General features: G+C 43.7%; 2 protein-coding genes across 4 annotated transcripts in view; both read right to left on the bottom strand.

The window, feature by feature from the left end:
• Window positions 1–3,816: 3,816 nt before the first annotated feature.
• On the bottom strand, window positions 3,817–11,149 carry LOC124116957. Of its 2 annotated transcripts, XM_048401484.1 has the most exons (3): window positions 4,579–11,149; window positions 4,196–4,440; window positions 3,817–4,032 (listed from the first exon to the last, which is right to left on the bottom strand). In XM_048401484.1, exon 1 carries the CDS (start codon window positions 7,167–7,169, stop codon window positions 5,532–5,534), a length of 1,638 nt encoding a protein of 545 aa, XP_048257441.1. In that variant the 5' UTR covers window positions 7,170–11,149; the 3' UTR covers window positions 3,817–4,032; window positions 4,196–4,440; window positions 4,579–5,531. The 2 variants fall into 2 exon arrangements, with proteins under 2 accessions (XP_048257441.1, XP_046334575.2); XM_046478619.2 differs by having other exon boundaries at window positions 4,196–11,149.
• Window positions 11,150–12,163: 1,014 nt separating this feature from the next.
• The window catches only part of LOC124116971 (PR domain zinc finger protein 14-like), a 66,476-nt gene continuing 58,800 nt past the window's right edge, over window positions 12,164–19,839 (bottom strand). The window contains exon 9 of one of the 2 annotated variants that reach the window (XM_046478636.2): window positions 12,164–13,283. In XM_046478636.2, coding sequence (XP_046334592.1) covers window positions 13,122–13,283 — 162 coding nt within the window. In that variant the 3' untranslated portion in view covers window positions 12,164–13,121. The other variant, XM_048401483.1, reaches the window with a different exon arrangement.

Below are 19,839 nucleotides of genomic sequence, written 5' to 3'. Positions count from 1 at the left end.
GATGCTTGATCAATAGATTGTACTTTTGAACCATTAAGCTCCACCGTAACACACGTTCATTAGTGCATTTCCTACGGTGTATGGTCCGTGAACATAGTTACTGCTTTTCACGTAGATCTCGAAGTGTTTGAGGGCCAGCACTGAGGCTACAGCCTCCTTCTCGGATGTGGAATAGTTGACCTGGTGCCGATTGAACTTCCTGCTTTGTCTGTGGCTTGGAAAATTCGTGATGGCTTCTTGGGCGTGAACACTCCCCTCGCTGTCTATGCAGTCATCTCTCACATGAACATTGAACTGTCTCAGGTTGGCGCAGACACGGAACTGATCATTACCAGGTTTGGGCACCATCAGGAGGAGAAACTCCAATCGCTGTCGCTAGGCTCGATCACTCCCTGTCGCAGCATGGTGTCGATCCCCTTCCTCAGTAAGGCTCTCTTGTTAGGGTTTAGACGGTAGGGATGCTGCTTGACGCCGTGCTTGGCGTCGCCTACGTCTTTTCTCAGCGATTGTGATTGGACTATGCATAGACCCGTTAGTCCAGCCAAAATATAACTCCATAATTCTAGCCTCGTTCGGCAAGGGTAAACACTGGACCTTTATAATCAGTAAGCTCCATTGGCACGGGAAGATGACCTTAAACAACCTTAAACAATCTTACTGGAGCTGTCATTTTGACCCATTATAGATCACCTGATCTAAAAGTTCAAATTATCTTGTGTTGGGGTGTGCTTGCCGTCCGTCGTAAATGGTTACATTTTCGAGATCTACTCTGTTACTACAAGGCCTAGGGCATCGTGTATGCAGTGTCGGCATTTATGGCCAAAGCGCGGGTTGTGAAGTAATTTTGTTGCAAAAATATCACCAGAAGAATTGTAATACTTGTGTTGTAATGCGTTTACATTAAGCATACGTCCTTTACGGCCGAATGTATAACGGTCAAGTGTGCATCTAGCAGTAGCAGAAGAGTTATGAATTCTTGTTCCCAAACCATGTAGTGACCAGCAACCCATATCAGATCATCCATTGGACATGTTATGTTTACATTCTAAAACCTGAGGCAAAACATTTTTCCAGTATTTGCTGAAAGAATGTTTTTTGATTATTCTCAATAAAATCATTTTCTTCCAATATTATTTGGAGTCTCATATTCATACAGTGGTCATATGCTGATTTGATTACTAAAGTAAGGACAATTAATGACAATTTTATGAGTAGCTAGTCACCGTGACACATGTCCAATGAGTTGTCCATGCCTGACATTGAAGGTGACATTCAGTCGTAAGGTCAAATACAAAAAGCATGTGTCCATTATAACCCGAAAATTGTTTACTGTAGTATGGTGAAATTTGGTAAATATTATACTTATGGTATGGCACTGAAGTGATATGAATTTGGCTGATCTGCACTGAATGTTAATCTCAGTGGAAATATCATTCTTAAGGTACTTATGTCTGAAGCACAGTGTACTGACACTTTGTAGTAGCTAGATATTTTGTGAGAGCTAATACCCTTTGTTTCCTTGTAAAATTGAGGATCAAATTAATTTAACCGAAACTACAACGTTCTCATTAATTTAGCTTGTGGCTGGGACTCTGTTTTAAAAATGCACTGCCTTTGGCATCTGATTTCCCAAACTGGAAGTGTAAACCTCAGGCATGGGGGACTTTCAGTTTTGAAGTCAGACAATATAAAGGCATATGAGTAGTTGAGGGCAACGGTCTGGGAACCCAAGCCAGCAGGAGTTATCTCCTCTACCGGAATGGCCGCCATCTTGGATTAGCAAAGAGGGGCATTGTGGGTCATGCGTGCGCATCCAAGATGGCGGCATGTCCGTTTCCGGTGACGTGCGCACCTCCAAGAGGGTGGCACATCCGTTTCCGGGGAGGAGGGGGAAAAACAAGGTGAAAAAGATTGACATTGAAAGAAGCGCGTATAAACTCCTGGGTGTACGTTTTTTTTGTTTTTTTTCTTTCTAAAAATAGAAGAGGCAGTGGTGGTGTTGGTGGTGGGTGGGAGAAGGTGGCGGCGGCGGAGGCGGCGGAGGGAAAGGGGGTTGGTGGGTTCTTTGTTTGGGTTTGAGGGTCGTCAAAGCATGAGGATGAAAGGCGTTCTTTCGGGAGAGATGGGTGGCCCTGAAAAGGGCCGTTTTGGGGAAGAAGTCGATCACTTCTTCTCCCACCAACGGGGTGTACTGCAAAGGCACGGGTGGGCTGTAATCTGTCGTCTCACAGGACACTTACTTGTGTGGGTTAAACGCCTCATATACGTGTCCTTCGGGGACAGTATTGCAATATAGACACTGAAATGTCCCATCCCGTGCCCTTGTACCAAGGGCGTAGACTGGTCGACACTCTTGGTCCCTGTTGCATTGCCATATTGGCAATGTTGGTGATGTTTCTTTCTCCTCCAATCTGAGCCTTTGCACCACTGAAATGAGTTCCATATCCCAGTTTTCTGTGTTATTTTGCATGCTGCTGCTGCTGCTGCTGATATCATAGAATGCAGTGTGAGTGGCTTCGCTCTTGTTTTATAGGAAAGGCACTGACACCCTGCTTCCTGGTTGGTTCCCCATGCAGCGGCTCCAATTGGTTTGTTCCGGTGCCTGGCCTGCACCTCAGTTTTCCAAACTGGACCGACCCCTGTGTTTCTTTTCCATAGGAAATGGATTTTACCATGGGAGAGAAAGCACAACCCCGGTTCGACCAATCAGAACCTAGCATGGCCCGAGCGCAGCCTCTGATTGGTCGACAACCCAGGCTTCTGATTGGTCAGATTTCGATCCAGTTTTTTTCTCGGTGTGCATTTAGATCCTGTTTTGTTTTTCTTCATCATACAGACAACATTACACTTATGATTTTTGTGACCACGAGGGTGACCACGAGGGTATGAACGTCTGTACACTTTGAAAAAAAGAAACTTTGTCACTTGGGGTGAACAAGACACTCGACTCTTCTCTTCCGTACTTCTTTGGACACCAAACTTCTGTATTTTTCATTCCTTTTTTCATCAGGACAAAACACACACAAGTATTCACCAGGGGACTTTGGCGTGCTTCAGATGTTCTTTCCAGGGTTTGTCTGTTGCTTCCCATTGGCAGAGTGTCACACCGCAGCAATAACAGATAACACGGTCACCTCGTCCTTGATAAAAATAGCCAGCCATAGACATGTCATAAGGGGTCTGGGTCATCTGTTTAGGCCACGTTTGAAAAGACCTCAGACGTTCTTGAAATGAATCATAGTTAGGATGAGAAGGATGACACAAGGTGTAAGAAGGAAAAGGTCCCTCCAGAATATCACTGAGTCGCCATGTGTCGTCCATAAAGAGTGTTTCGTCCATAAAGTCTGTGCGTTTTCTCGCTTGTTCTCTCGCCTTTTCAGACACACACTCGGTATCGGGGACATCTCGGGAGGATGACAAGGTATTCATAGACTGTCCTTGTCCCATGATGACTGTGACTCACTGAAAGAAGATCTGGGGGTTCGCCTGCTTGTATGAAAGTTTCCTCCCCCCCTTAAACGGGAGGTCATGACCTCTTCATCATCATCATCATCTTCACGTGTTTTGGCTGACTGACACACGGCATGACACACGGTGGTAGTGGTGGTGTGTACTGGAATGACTGTCACCAGGCAGCTGATCTTTCAAGCATGGCCTTTTCTTTTATCTATTTTTATATGTTATTCTTTACTTTGGTGTGTACTGACATTACAGACAGACAGACAGACAGACAACGTAGACGACATCTCAACTCAGCCTCTACCCTCGGTTCGGCACCCTATTGGAGTTGAGATCAATCAAGACACAAAGAGTCAGTTAAATCAATCACTGTTTAATAATGAACAACAACAACAACAACCAGATACATAGGAAATACGACAATTGAGGAGAGAGTGCTTTCCTCTTCCATCTTCAAGCTCTTCGAGTGAAGATGAGGGTCACCATAAGATGTGGTCCTCCACCATACTGTCCCAAACAGGTCCCAAACATGTGAGAGGTCCATCAGTAAAACAAGTACAGTCTATGGCCTCCCTGAAACAGACATGACACATCACTTGACCACTGTTGCAGCTTATGTATCTTAACATGTTGTTGTGTCAGCAGACACTACATTCCCGTTGTAGGGGAGTGAGTTGAGCTTCTCCATAAGTATCCTGGTCAACGTTGTCATCATCTTTGCAAACCATGGGCATACCTGAGGAGAAGACATTAACATCTTCCGGTGATGCTGGTGACCAAGAAGCATCAAGCAGGGTGGGTGTGTCCAGATCCATGGAAGGGAGGGTTGTCAGCTTGAGCGCTTCATGACCATCACTGTCACCGGTCCTCATCATCACAGGCGCATTCGGTGAATAGGTTGGCTCCCGAGGGATTTGTTCCCACCACTGTTCTAACACGGACTGCGCTGAACTGACATCAGGGGAAGGAAGGATGGGTGTCCTGTCAATCCAACAAGAAAAGAACCTTTCAGTATACTCACGATCATCGTCATGCATTCGTAATATTCTATCATCATCATCATCATCATCATCATCATCATCATGGCATACACATCCCAAAGAATAGCATGGTACTTACAGCTGTTCTTGATGAGAGATCTTCAGGGACAATTTCTTCCGTGGTCATCTTTTTGCAGGTGTTGCAGGTTTCGAAAAGGATGTCCCTTTCGTTTTGGTGGCTGCTGCTGCTGCTGCTGCTGCTGTAGCGGTGACTGGTGCTGTTGTGATGGTGGTGGTGGCAGCTGCTGCTGTGGTGGCAACTGTTGCTGTGGTTGTTGTTGATGCTGCTGCTGGTTTGCTTGTTTTTTTCTTCTGGGTCTTCTTTATCGTCTTCTTCGGTGCTACTTTCTTGGGTTCAGTCAGTTTCGAACGAACGTCTTGATGGTGTTTCCGTCCAGTTCATCTGTAAACTCACCCAACGAATGGCCCAGCTCTGGATTCGTGTCGTGGGGTCGATGAATGTAAATGACGCTGTCTGTGTCAAAGTACAAGACCCTGCAACCCACCAGGGCAAAGGTCTCGTACAGTTTGAGACGTGCTTGGGCGGTGACCCAAGCAGAGAGGGCGACATTGAAATGAGAATGAGGGGTTTGGAGTTCTTCCTTGTGGGTTTAGGTCACTTCCACCATGTGTTCGTTGACAATGGTGACATCCTCGATGGTATTGCGTTCATCCCTCCACAAGGTAGAGTACTGTACAGGATCATTCATATAGATGTTCTCACTGTAGTCTAACCGTTGTCCAAACTTGCCCCAGAGTGAATTCAGTTGCATCTTGGCAATCGTGCGAAGTCCTGGTTTTTTTCCGATGTCCAACCCAATGCCTTCTTTGTCGTAGGTCTCCTGGATGTAAGCGTCGTGATCCGTACATCCCTCGGGGTATCCGCTGGCTTCAAGCTTCTCCTTGAAATGACGATCGATATAAGTGTCAAAGAGTCCTACTTGCTGGGTGTCGGGATCATGCTGTGCAAAGGTGTCAAAATGCCAAACGTCGTAGATCTGAAGCACCTGGTAGTCATACTTCTTCACGGCTTCATGGAGTTCTACCCACCCATGACCTCTCTTCGTCCGTGTGCTTGCAGGGGGAGTCTGACCGGGTATCGGCATACGTACGGCACAAAGGACAGAGCTGATTGCCACCCGATCTGAAGGGCAGTAGCGGATGATAGAGTCGTTTCGGGGGTAGGACATGACATTGGATAAGTCCTTTCAGCTCAAACAACGTGTCCACAGGTGGTTGATGGAGAAGGGTCGGGTGTCCCGTGGGAAATGCTCCGGTCTTACAAATGTAAGGATAAAGGGAACAAATATCAATGTACTTGACGGTTTCACCTTCTTGGGCTTCGTAGCATAATCGCGTGGCATTGGTGCGTCCTCCATAGAAGGCGTCAAGAGGGTTGAGCGGTCCAGGGACGTGGATACAGTGGGGTCCCTGCAAGAAAGCACGCAGAGCGGAGTTCTCCTGTTGCATTTTTGTAAACTCGTGCTCCCACAGGGTGACGATTCGTTTCACCTCAGGGTGTTGACTCAAGAGACTCAGGCGGTAGCGGGTGTCGGTATAACATGCTCCCAATGGCGTGCCCAGGACGGGATGAGGTTCCCCACGTTGGGTCTTGTGACATGTCTGACACCCATGCCAGAAACACCCAAGGAATTCGTAGATGGTGCCTGTCACTGGATCGTAGCCATCCACACTGTACTGATGTTGTCCCTCTCCACACGTGAACTCTTTTTCACCTCCATTCCTGGCATGCTGGAGGTGCAGATTGGGGTCCGTCTCCATCAGATAATTTAACCAGTGCATACAGGGCTGGGAATAGTTCCTCTTGGGTTTGTAGCCTTGAGGTGGAAGAATGGCAATGGTATTGGGTTTCAGATCGTGTTTTCGGAAGGATTTCATGGTGAACGCAGCGGCTGTCATCACCTCTACGAAGGGATCCATGCGAACCGACCTGATGGCGTTCTGTCGGAAGTCAGCGCATCCCCGTCTTAAAATGTCCACATCGCTCTGGCAGTAGGAGAAGAGTTCTCCTTGCAAGTCAAACAAGGCTCCTTCTTGCACTTTTTGGGTATGCCACTGGAGGAAGGCTGTGCGTTCCGCGGGAGACATGCCATCAGGATCGTACATGACGTCTGGTGGATAGGGACCTCTGTAGGTCTGGTTGGCTTCGGTATTGAAAAAGTGTGGAAAATACCCTTTCTTCAGTTCTTTCAGCCCAAAGCTCTTTGGAAATGCTTTCAGTGGGTAGGGTATGAAATTTAAACTGTTTTCGAAACACAAGCGTCCCAGGGTCACCTGCAAAATTTGTTGTCCATTTCGAATCTTGGTGGGGAGTTTCACTAGAAGGGGGCACAGGCCCTTCAGGATCAAGTGCATATCATAGGATCGTGCATTATGTGCCATCACATAAATGCGGTCCTCCTTCTGGACTGTTGTGGTGGTGGTGTTCTTGTTCTTTGTCTTCTTTGTCTTCTCCTTCCCCTTTTCCTCCTCCAACAGGGTGGACGCGTCCACTTCCATGACATCCTCCCCCTCCACCTCCGCCTCCTCCTCCTCCTGGGGTGATGAATGTCGTTGACGTTTTGAAGAGTGCTTTCTTGAGGGGGTTCCATCCTGTTTTCTTATCCAAGGCGTGCTGTTGTCCCCTTGCGTGCTGTTGTCCCCTTGCATGTGCTGTCCTCCTCTTCCTCTTGGTTCTTCTTCTTGGGTTTTTCAGCCATTGTTGTCAACCACACACACACATCATGTCGTGTGGTGGGGCATCAAAACACAGTGTTCGCACAACTCCTTGCTCACTTCACTGATGCATCGTCCACATCCTAACTGCACCACGCACAAATTTGGAATGTGCTCCCCCGTGTCTTGCATGCATTCAAAGTCATAGAACACATATTTGACATTGTCTTGTATTTGATGTTGTTCCTCTTCCTCCTCTTCCCCCTCTCCCTCCTCTTCCTCATTGACTTCACGGAGGGTTGTCATGTTACAGCGATGGTCTGAGGTCATGGGTTCTCGACACACTAAGCAGGGATGTTCTTCATCTGAGACATGGGGGTCTCCAAGACGCGGACCAGCTGCAAACAGGTCGGGCACCTGTGAATCGATTGACAGGCGCTGGGTTTTCCCTCTGACGGTCACTGAAGATGTTGGGTGTAACACTGTTGATTTGGGAACCAGCGTTGACATGTCAAGCAAGGGATCCCGTGCTCTTCCTTGGGTCTGCAATAGCTAGAGTGGAGGCAACGGTGACAGCGGTATTGCTTGGTGCAGGAGTGTTTTTCGGGATGGTCGTAACGTTGGTCGCAGCGTTCGCAGTAATACTTAGACCCATAAAAAGCTGGCATGGAAGTGATCACATAGTAGTGCTGATCATGATGATATAATTGCAGCACGGTGGCGTTGGGTGGAGCCTCATCACACTTGTACAACAGTCTCTGGTCCACCTCTTGACTGTAGACTTTCTGTTGATAATTCAGGTGGGCCAAGGCGCATCCCACGCGTGCTAGGTCGTCCAGGCCCCGACAGGGACCTTCAGGCAGGCCAAGGCACCGAAACAAGTTCCGTTCCCGTATGCCTTGAACATCGGTTCGTCGATCCGTTCTCATCAGTGTCACTCGCTGGGTGGTCCATTCTGGTGTCAGAGGGTTGGGTTTCTGGGCATAATGCTGTGCCACCACCAGGGCCCGTGCCAAACAGGACTGATCTTCGTTCTTGATCCGTACAATGCCCTTTTTACGTGTTAAAAAGGCTTCAAGTCCAACCACAGGGACCTCCACTGCCTGATCCTAGCCTGTCGGGATCTGCTACATGTACTTAAGTCACAACCATTGTGGCATCGATGTTCAGGGCTTTGTTGGACTGTTGGACTTTTTCCACGGCATGCAAAATATCTAGCCCATGGAGATCTTCAAAGCGACGAAAGGGAATCCATATGGGGGTTTTCGATACCTAGACCAATACGATCTCCCTTCTGGCCTGACATCTGTTGATAAAAGTCATCGATCACTCTGTCAAATAAAGCCGGCAGATCAATGGAAACGCGGTGGTACGGTATCCAAGTAATCTGAGTTGAAAGTCAAACGATAGGTATGGTTAGCAGTTCTTAATCGTCTGGAGCATGTGGTGTCTTTCCTCTCCAAACGATAAGGCGTACTCTGGTTGCTCGTGATGATAGCGATGGGTGTCTGATGAACGTCTGTACTATAAGATTGACTGAACATCTGACTTATAGAAAACCCTTCCCCAAAAGCACCCGAGCCGAGTTGTGCTTTCTCTCCCATGGAAAAAAACATTTCCTATGGAAAAGAAACACAAGGGTTGGGTCGTTTTAGAAAACTGAGGTGCAGGCCAGGCACCGGAATGGACCAATCAGTGCGTTGTGTTTTGGACCCATAAAGAAGCAGCAATTTTCGATCCGGTTCTTCTCCTATAAAACAAGAGAACAACCATTCGAGTGGGTCAGTGTCACTTGTGAAAAAAAGAAAATCATCATCATCGCATCAAGAAGACAAAGAAGAGTTGTACGACAACGTGTGACGGGGATATGGTGACTGATATGGTGCAGATACTCGTGGATGCTGGAGTAAGAGTACGGATGCTGATGATGAGATGTCGCCGCTCAGTAACACACCATCACCCTATTATCTACGCTTTGAAAGAAGGCTCGTTTCGTTTGAGACGTGGCTGACGCAAATGAATCAGACTACTGAAGAGATGGCCCATGCGGGCTTTGTCCACACTCAGGGTGCCGAAGGCGTGTACTGTTTCCAATGTGGTGTGCGGCTGAGATGATGGGCGTCCCATGACAATCCTTGGGTGGAACACCACAAGTGGTCCCCACACTGTGACTACCTCAAACTAACCGGTCTGGTGAGACACAAGAAGAAGCTACAGCGACACTATCTCTGCGAGGAGAATGTGAATCAGAAGAACACGAATGGCGTAGCATGACCCGCTGCCTAGGAGGAAGTTTCCCGTTTCCTGTGTTCAAGTTCCCGTTCAAGTTCCTGTTCATTACTATTCCCGCTTCCTGTTACCAACAAGCTTTTTTTCTTTGTTGGACCCACAAGTCGTGCCACGTAGGGCACCCAGATGACATACCCAGATGGCAGCAAGTACAGCTTCGACGATCCTTGTCTTGCAATAAGATTGGACATGATGTTTCTTCTTTGACAGCAGCAGAAAAGTTTTTTCTTCTTCAAAACGGCCCTTTTCAGGGACACCCATCTCTCCCAAAAGAAAGTTTTCATCCTTTGCTTTGCCAACACAAACAACATCAATCCAAAACAAAGAACCCACACCCTCCCCAGTCCTCTTGGAAGCACACGCCTACGCGTGATTCCCCAATTGTACGTCTCAAAATAAAATAAATATATATAAATACACGTATGACACGTTTGCATAGAGACACGTACTACACAACGTTTGCATGGCAACATGAAGTACATGACGTGTGCATGGAAACACGTGTGACAGTACGCCTGTAGACCTACACGAGTGTCAACACCTCGGTATAAATAATAATAATAATAATAATAATAATAATAATAATAATATGTATCAACGTCTGTTTGAAGACACACACATGACACTACGTTTGCATGAAGACACGGGTGTAACACTACGTATGTCTATCGATCTTTCCTCTAGCCATCTAAATACTCAATAAGTATAACGTCTGTTTGAAGATCGGATCGAAATCTGACCAATCAGAAGCCTGGGTTTTCGACCAATCAGAGGCCGCGCTCGGACCGTTGTGGGTTCTGATTGGTCGAACCGGGGTTGTGCTTTCTCTCCCATGGTAAAATCCATTTCCTATGGAAAAGAAACACAGGGGTCGGTCCTTTTGGAAAACTGAGGTGCAGGCCAGGCACCGGAACGAACCAATCAGGGGCGCTGCGTGACGAACCAACCAGGAAGCAGGGTGCCAGTGCCTCTCCTATAAAACAAGAGCGAAGCCACTCACACACACACACACACACTGCATTCTATGAAACCAACCATGTCACCTCGATACAGTTGTATGAAGTGCCAGACCGACAGTCAAAGTTACCTGTACTGCCCTGAAGTGACATGTACCGAGTGCCACACTCAAGGTCACCGTCACTATGTCTGTCCGAAGATAAGCAGTCAAGATAAGCAGAAGACTCCCCAGGGCCCATGTTACAACTGTCAAGTCATGGGTCATTTCGCTGCAGATTGCCCAGAACCCAGTCGAAAGAAGATTCTTCAGGGCCCATGTTACAACTGCCAAGTCGTAGGTCATTTCGCTGCAGATTGCCCAGAACCCAGTCGAAAGAAAACGTCAGCAGCACCGTCCACGTCGACACCAGTGACACAAGTGCTTCAGCTCATAGAAGCCATGACTGTTGATGTTCTCGACCTAAAAGAATGCATCACACAACTCCGTGCAGGCATCACACCACGTCTAGGGAAAAGAAAATGGGACAGAAGCCCCTCAAGAAAACACTCTTCAAAGCGCCGACGACACCTTCAGTCCGAGGATGAGATGGAGATAGAGGATGAAGAAGATAGATCATCTGAGCAAAGTGACTAACGCATGGGACATGCTGCTCCACTGTTTATTTCAGTTTCCAACCGTTTCCTGTCGTTTCCAGTTTCCAGTTTGTTTTCCAACGGCCCTTTTTAGGGCCACCCATCTCTCCCGAAAGAACGCTTTTCATCCTCATGCTTTGACGACCCTCAAACCCAAACAAAAGAACTCACCTCCTCCTCCCCTCCGCCGCCGCCGCCATCCCCCTTCCCCTCCGCCGCCGCCCTCCCCTCCCTTCCCCCTCCACCGCCGCCACCTCCCACCACCACCGCCTCTTCTATTTTTAGAAAGAAAAAACAAAAAAATGGTATACATCCAGGATTTTATACGCGCTTCTTTAAATGTCATTCTTTTTCACCTTGTACGAGCGCTTCTTTGGGTTTTTCCCCCTCCTCCCCGGAAACGGATGTGCCGCCCTCTTGGAGGTGCGCACGCCACCGGAAACGGATGTGCCGCCATCTTGGATGCGCACGCCACCGAAAACGGACATGCCGCCATATTGGATGAGCACGCATGACCCACAATACCCCTCTTTGCTCATCCAAGATGGAGGCACTTCCGGTAAGGGGAGATAACTCCTGCTGGCTTGGGTTTCACTGATGCCCCTGCGTACCACAGATTTTTTACCACATCTGTGACACATCGGTGCAGTAGTCATATTTTAGTTAATTTACACCAAACCCACATACTGCGAAAGGTTATTACAGAACGAGTCAGTATAGTGATGACAAATAACAACGATAATAATCGGGCTGAATCTGGGATTCGAACCCAATTCCAGCGGATTCTTGAATGGAGGCCGGACGTGCCCCGTAGTTTATTTCGAGCAAAATTTGGTCATGAAGCTTGACGGACGGTACCGTAATCCTTTGAAGTGGTAGCCTCGGTGGCTGAGCGGGTGAGATCGCTGACTTTGTGTGCTGGCGAGTAGGTGCCGCACTCTTAGAGTGAGGGTTCGAATCCCGGATGAGACTCAACTCCAAAAAGTACTAGAATCTGTCCTTTACTACAAAAGTGTTATACCATTATAACATTTGTTACATTTGACCACTTTATAAATGACATTGTGTGTTCATATATTACTTGCTAGAAATAATTGACAAGACATTCATAAAAAAAACAGATCTCCAATTTTAATCATCTTATGGGTTACACTGGCCTTGTAGTCGTGTCATGGATCACTGAAATGAGCGTACATGATTATTCTTCCATTCAGTACAATCAGTTGTGTAGCACATAGCACATAGCACTATGTGGTAGTAGGCGGAACAGATGTCCACACCTTCATAGTCGGGTGTTTCCAGAAGTTAGTACAGGACCGGCATGTAATTCTCTCTTGTCTTCACCATCTTCCAGGCATGATAGGCAGTGACATTTGCCTTGACCATTTAGACTGAGATGGCAGGTAATAAAGATAAACTAATTTTGACGTTTGCTATTTCCATTGTAAGAATGGAACATATCATTGAAGTATACAAGTCATAAGTTACTGTCAAAGTGACCACTAAGTTCGTGTGTTTGCATTGTGACATGTACGTCTGTGTATGGTGACTTAAAACAGCATCGTGTTAATCAGGTTTTTTCCCTTAAAAAGAAACATGAACATGCAAAAGGGCAACTCTTGGTCAAAGTTTATGTAGCCACACGGAGATATTTGAAAAGTAAAGGTCTTGTTCCAACACGAAAATGTGACAAACGAAAGAAAGTCTTTGTATGTACCCAACCAATATTGATGTGAAGGGGGTATACAAATCTGAATATATATCTGTGTTTGCATAAACAAATTTATAAATACAGGTTATACACTAGTTCGTCAACAACAATGGGAGAAAAATAAACAACACGATTCTTGATTTATTATGCAATACTTAACATTGCCATATGTTCACCTGATTACTTCTTTTATTAATTGGTCAAAACATTGACATGTATGGTGCTGATGGTACAGGCGCTGTGTGGAAAAACATTGTTTGGCCGTAATCCCCTGTGAACGTCAAAGAATGCCGCGTGATTACCGACTTCTACACTATGGTAATGATAGGTATGTTTACACTGCCAGTGTCGGTGTGCTATTTTCCAACGTGTGAGGTCATATGGAATTTGAGTTCAAAGGTCTGTGAGAAGCTTTTCCCGCAAACTGAGCACATACACGACTGGTCCTTAGCATGGGTCCGTCTCACGTGACTGTCGTGGGCAGCATGAGAGGCGAAAGCTTTTCCACAGTGTTTACACTGAAACGAAAAAGGTTGATGTGGAGAATGAACATGGGCAGAAAATGACAGACATAACGTGATATTATTCTGCACAGTTTTCTTTTTACGTATATCCTTAAATGACTCCAAACGTTTCCTTCACATTTTTAGAGATTTACTCTCGTAGTTTTCTTTGACTTTTCAAATAAATGACGTGACTTTCATAGACTATCTGTATTGATGCTAATAACTTACTTTCATCAATGAAGTGTATTCTTCACCACGCATTTAATTGCACCTTGCGATCAGACAACAAAGCATCATCAACATATTCTTGTCATAATATCATATATTTAATGTTCATATTCAAGTACATTGCATACTATCGCAAACATTCTATCAGCTATTCTCCAGCCTTTGAAGAATATCTCCCAAATAAAATAATAAAACATTATGTTTGTCATCAGGAGACGTGTGTAAAGAGAGGAGTCTATGCGTGTAAAGATACTTCGTGTTTGTAAACAGAGGAGAATTCGTGTGTGTAGATAGAGGAGAATTATATGTGTGTAAATAGAGGAGACTTAAATGTGTGTAAATAGAGGAGACTTAAATGTGTGTAAATAGAGGAGAATTATATGTGTGTAAATAGAGGAGACTTAAATGTGTGTAAATAGAGGCGACTTCATGTATGTAAATAGAGGAGACTTAAATGTGTGTAAATAGAGGAAACAGACTTTCTTCTGAGCGAAATACCATGCATAGTGCGTATGGACTTATTTGGTTGCGAAAAGGTGCCTATTTTCGCACGATATTGCTCTAGACATATACCCATCTCTGGATCTCAGTAAACACGGCCGCTCGCCTACATTACCCAGCATTACCCTAACACAGCGTGTACGCGAGGCCCGACGCTCCTTAGCTCCATTATATTCTGAAGCTCTAAAAGCCGGATTAAAACCGAAAATTCGACACGACAAACTCATGGTTGATGGAAAAGTGTTTGTATACGACAGTGTGAAGAACACGAATGTATGCACGACCAATGGAAACAGGATATCAACAAACATCATAGGCACGCAGTCTAACCAACAGCACATACACGCCCCTTTGTTTACGTCGGAATCTGGACCCGGAAATGGAAGGGAGAGCACTCCGGACAGAGGTCCGCGATCGACAACATGAAGATGAGGAGAAGGCCAAGGCACAAGTTGTAGTATTCTCAGTTGGAATATTGATGGATTGTACAAACACGTGAGTTCTTCATTTAGTGATTTTAAACAGTTCTGCGGTAGATACGACATTATTAGTTTCTGTGAGTCGTTTGTTAAGCAGGAAGAAGACTTTGGCGATCTATTGTCCGATTTTCAATCATTTAACTTTTGTCGACCTAAAAGTAAACAACGTGGCCGTTACAGTGGTGGTGTAACCGTATTGGTGAAAGATAATTTCATCAAGAACAATCTTATTCGTCGAATATGTCATTCATTTATCGATTGTGTTGTGCTGCACTTTCAAACAAGTTATTTTGGATTACAAAAAGATTCAGTTTTAATATTTGTTTATATCTCGCCTGAAAACTCCCCTGTTTTTAATGAGGCTAACATTGATCCCATAAGTCGTCTTGAGGGATATATTGAGACAATCATAAATAGTTATAACAATCATTACCTACTACTAGCTGGAGATTTCAATGCAAGGATGCGTACATTTCTGGATTATATCCCAGCTGATGATCTCAACTTCATTCATGAGAACAGTGATGACTATCCAACTGATGGGTTCGATATTCCCCGTAAAACAAAGGATAACACTCGATACAACAGTTATGGTGTCAAACTAGCAGAATTATGTTGCACACATGATGTCCATGTACTAAACGGGCGGCTATTTGATGATATGGATGGGAACTTTACTTGTATCACTCACAATGGTGCCAGTGTGGTGGACTTTTTTCTGGCAAGTACAGATGTATTTCCACATTTTAGCTCCTTTGGTGTTCATGAGAGAGATGGATCTAATCACTTCCCTCTTTACTGTACTATTGACTTTCCACTTAATTACTCTAAGGAATCCAACAGCAACCCCAATGTTTTTAATAAAAGTCATATTGGTAATGAAACCCATCAAGACTCAGCTCAGCAAGAAAGATGGACCAAGTATACATGGTGCCCATATAACAGTTAATCATTTATGGTGAATTTCCAAGGTCTCTTTTAACATATTGTGACAGTATATACAAACAGATTGAAGAAAATGTAGAAGACAGTGTAGATACTTTAACAGACCTTTACCATAGTGCTGCAGAAGAGTTTAAAAAAGTGTACAAAGGTAGTAAGTTAACTGACATATCACCACAGCCACCTTGGTCGGATGATCAGCTGGAAGTATTAAAACAAAAGAAATATGCAGCTCTAAGGCTACATAGGAAATATGGACAGGGTATTGCTATAAATATAGAATGTAAAAGGAAATTTAAAGAAACATTTTATTTGAAAAAGGAAGATTATTGCCATAAACAGAGGGAAATTCTCAGTGCATCCAGACATGATTCAAAATCTTTTTGGAAAAAGTTAAAATCCTGCAGAGTAAATCATAAGAATCCTTCCAACATAACAGTAGATCAGTGGTTTGAACATTTTAATAACCTGTTGACAGTGTTCGAAATACCTGCCTGCCCGACCGTCTCCGAGACGGGTTGATTTCAACTCGGGCTGCCAGATTTTCAAATCCCCCTGCCCGACGGTCGGGTTATATTTCATATGTGAAAATATTCTAAATATTTCCCGATGATAAGCATTATTCACATGTAAAGATGAATGATAAAATGTAACCAAAAAGAAACCTCGTTAGCTTATCCTGAGAAACATATTGTTATAGTGGGCAGGCAGGTTTTGGTCAGAGCTGGCAAGTATTTCAGCTAGCCAGTCCTGTGGTCTGGCTGAAATTTTTGGGAGTTTCATACCCTGCTGTTGAACTGTAATTCTGACTGTAGCTATGATTACAGTGACCCAATATGGGAATACACAGATGCAGATGACAGTGACTATTTATGTGAATTAAATGACCCTTTTACACAAGAGGAAATTAATGCGAGTTTGAAATTGCTCAAAACAAGCAAATCTCCTGGCCCAGATGGCATAGATAACGAATTCTTTAAAGCAACTAAGAACTATATCTCACCATTATTAACAAAACTATTCAATAAACTTTACGACAGTGGTATATTTCCTAGTAGCTGGGGCAAGAGTATTATTTGTCCCCTACACAAATCAGGCAGCTTCTCAGATCCAAATAATTACAGAGGCATTTCCTTGATAAATTCATTGTGTAAAGTTCTACAACAGTAGGTAACAACAGACTTCAACATTGGTGTGAAAACAACAATATTATATCTGAATTTCAAGCTGGCTTCAGAAAAAATTATTCCACTATTGACCAGATATTTGCCCTACAAGCTATGGTCAACAAATATTTATCAAAGAGAAATGGAAGGTTTTATTGTCTCTTTATAGACTTTTCAAAAGCTTTTGATAGTGTGAACCACAAAATGTTATTTAACAGACTCCTTTAACTGGGAGTTAAAGGTAAATTTCTCAAGTTCATAATTCAGATGTATTCAACACTATGTGCATGTGTGAGAACTGATTGTGGACTATCGCCATACTTCAAGTGTACCATGGGTACTCGTCAGGGGTGTATCTTAAGCCCTAAGATCTTCATCATATTTATTAATCTGTTAGTTTCAATGTTGGAGGAAGAAGGTGGTAGAGGTGTGTTTATATCTACTCATATCCCTGATGTATTTGCTGTTATTTGCTGATGATGTGTCAACCGTCTCTGATACTGCTTCACAGCTTCAAAAGAAAATAAAGACCCTGGAGAAATTCTGTGATGATACTGGCATGAAAGTCAACCTGAATAAGACTAAAATAATAGTATTTCGGAATGGAGGTACTCTTCGCAGTTATGAAAAGTGTTTTTTGAATGGTCAACAGATAGAAGCTGTCAACATGTACAGATATTTAGGAATTATTTTCTCACCAAAGTTATCTCACCAAGGCCCAAGCATGTCTAGCAGCCCAGGCAAGGAAAGCACTTCTATCAATATATAATTATCAAAAACAATTTGGATACATTAATCACCATGATCTTTTTAATATTTTTGATGCTATGATTTCACCAATCCTATGTTGTGGATCAGAGATCTGGGGAACCAGCTACTGTAACATTATTGAGAGTGTCCATAACAGATTCTGCAAATCCTTTTTGAAAGTAGATAAGTTCACCAACAACAACATGGTTCTAGGAGACTGTGGTAGGATCCCCCTACAGTATAACTACATGTCAAGAGCAGTCAAGTACTGGTGCAGACTATTCAGATGGAACAACACAGGCTACCCATCCAAGCTTATTATATACTAAAATCTCTTGATGATAATGGTAAAATTACATGGGCATCACATATTAGAATGATTTAATTCCAGTTTAGATTTGGTTTTGTTTGGCTAAGCAAAGACATTGGTAATATTCAACATTTTATGACAGATTTTAAACGAAGATTTTACGACTGCCTCACTCAATATTGGCACTTTTCCCCGACATCATCAACGAAATGCAAGTACTACTCACATTTCAAGTCATTACTAAATGTGGAATCATATATTACTTGTGATATGTCTTCTTACCAACGTAGACTTATAGCCATGTTACGGTGTAATAATGTCAGACTTGCTGTTGAACTGGGGCGTCACAACAACATCCCATATAATGAACGTGTCTGCACTTTCTGTTTTTCAAAGGGACATAACCATGTTGAAGATGAATTCCATGTTCTTATGATTTGTGACCAGTATTCTAGAGCAAGAAGAAACTCTTTTCCCACGTGTCTCGTTACCCCTCCCTCTATTGAGAATTTTATATGACTTATGTCAGCTGAAAACGAACAAATTATAAAAGGCTTAGGTAAATTTCTCTCCCAAATCATGAAGATCCAACGGAAACAGTGTTGAACGGTGAATCATTATTAAATCTACTCAGCATGCAAATATATATACAGTATATTTCCATTGTATTATGGGCCGGTGGCCTGAAGTACCGAATAAATTTGTCTGTATGTCTGTCTGTCTGTAAATAGAGGAGACTTAAATGTGTGTAAATAGAGGAGACTTAAATGTGTGTAAATAGAGGAGACTTAAATGTGTGTAAATAGAGGAGACTTCATGTGTGTAAATAGAAAAGACTTCAATGTTTGTACAAAGAGGAGACTTCGTGAGTATAAAGAGGAGACTTCATGTGTAATTGAGATGGATTAACCCGTGACGTGGTGAAGGAGCAACTCGTTTTACCCTTGCTAAATTCATCCATGCCCAGTGAACCATGTTAGTGAACGTCACGGCTACAACCTTAGCACAGCTGTAACTGTTTGGTCAAACGGCACGACGCCTCAAACAAAGCATAAATTCGGAATTGGTAAGTTCAGGAAATAAAAAGGTTGAGTTAATACATTTATGAATTCAACGGCGCCGTATTTCGCAGTGCCGAAGTTGTCAGAATCTGCTGGACGTGGGTTTGAATCCCAGGTAAATTCCTGACCAGTTAACACTATGCCCCTGTTACCACTATACTAGTAGATTTATTAACAAAGTGGTAAACGATCTATTTATTCTAATCTTTACTCCCACATCATGCTGACACACGTGATAACATATGTAGCTGAAATACTGCTAAAAGTGGCACTGAACCTAACTCTACCCCTCACCTAACGTAATGGGGTTTACGGTAACATGTACTCCAGGTTTGTGTCCTACAACATTCACAATTGTCAGTTGATTGGAATATTCGCAGCATCCTGCCCCTCAACAGTGCCGCTCAACTTGATAAACAGATAATGCTGTACCACCATGGCGAACAGGAAGTTGAACAAGAGCAATTGCCCTTTTCCCACTGGACAGTTATTTTACAGTGTGACAAACAGCTGGTTAGTTTTAAATATTTTGAATACTATTTCACACTTGAATATTTTTTTCTTAAGTATTAGGAACTCAGCGTACTCGTCAGGAACAATGTTGACAGAAAATGTTTGAATAGTAACTTTGAAAGCAACATGTTTTAGGTGGATCTCTCTGTTGACATTTTAAACGGTTGACTACATATCCAGGTGAGCTACAGTGCCTTGGCCCTTTGTTAAGCCTATTCATTGTCTACCTGTCTATCTCAGCCATCGCCTATGTCTGTAAACATGACATGCCAACAATAGCAACATTACCATTGATAATTACTGTTATCTTGCAGTGAAGATATATAGCTGACATCATTTAAAGCTTTAACATAATATATGCAACATCAAAAGATTTGAGTATACATGGAGTATGTTCTTTAATCAATTAGCTTCTTTCGTCTTGTACTCTCTTGCATGTTTCTCTCTTTCACAACTACAACACTTTTGTAATTTATTAAAACCAGTTTGGAGAGGATCTCAAAAGTTACAAGCATAACTTGTACCTGAATTCCGTCCAATTTGTGAAGAAAATATTACCAAACCCACCAGTTTACGGACATCAGCTCACGTGTCACTTTGGGTCATTTAGTTACTTTC

The sequence above is a fragment of the Haliotis rufescens genome, unplaced genomic scaffold (assembly GCF_023055435.1).
Source record: "Haliotis rufescens isolate VD_foot unplaced genomic scaffold, xgHalRufe1.0.p SCAF_22, whole genome shotgun sequence".
Lineage (NCBI taxonomy): Eukaryota > Metazoa > Mollusca > Gastropoda > Lepetellida > Haliotidae > Haliotis > Haliotis rufescens.
The sequence above is the reverse complement of the archived record's forward strand: the minus strand, read 5'-3'. Positions and strand labels throughout refer to the sequence as shown.

Bases quoted from the DNA above. Each gene is read 5' to 3' on its own strand.
- LOC124116957 (XM_046478619.2), bottom strand. From the start codon at position 7,169: ATGCAAGGGGACAACAGCACGCAAGGGGACAACAGCACGCCTTGGATA.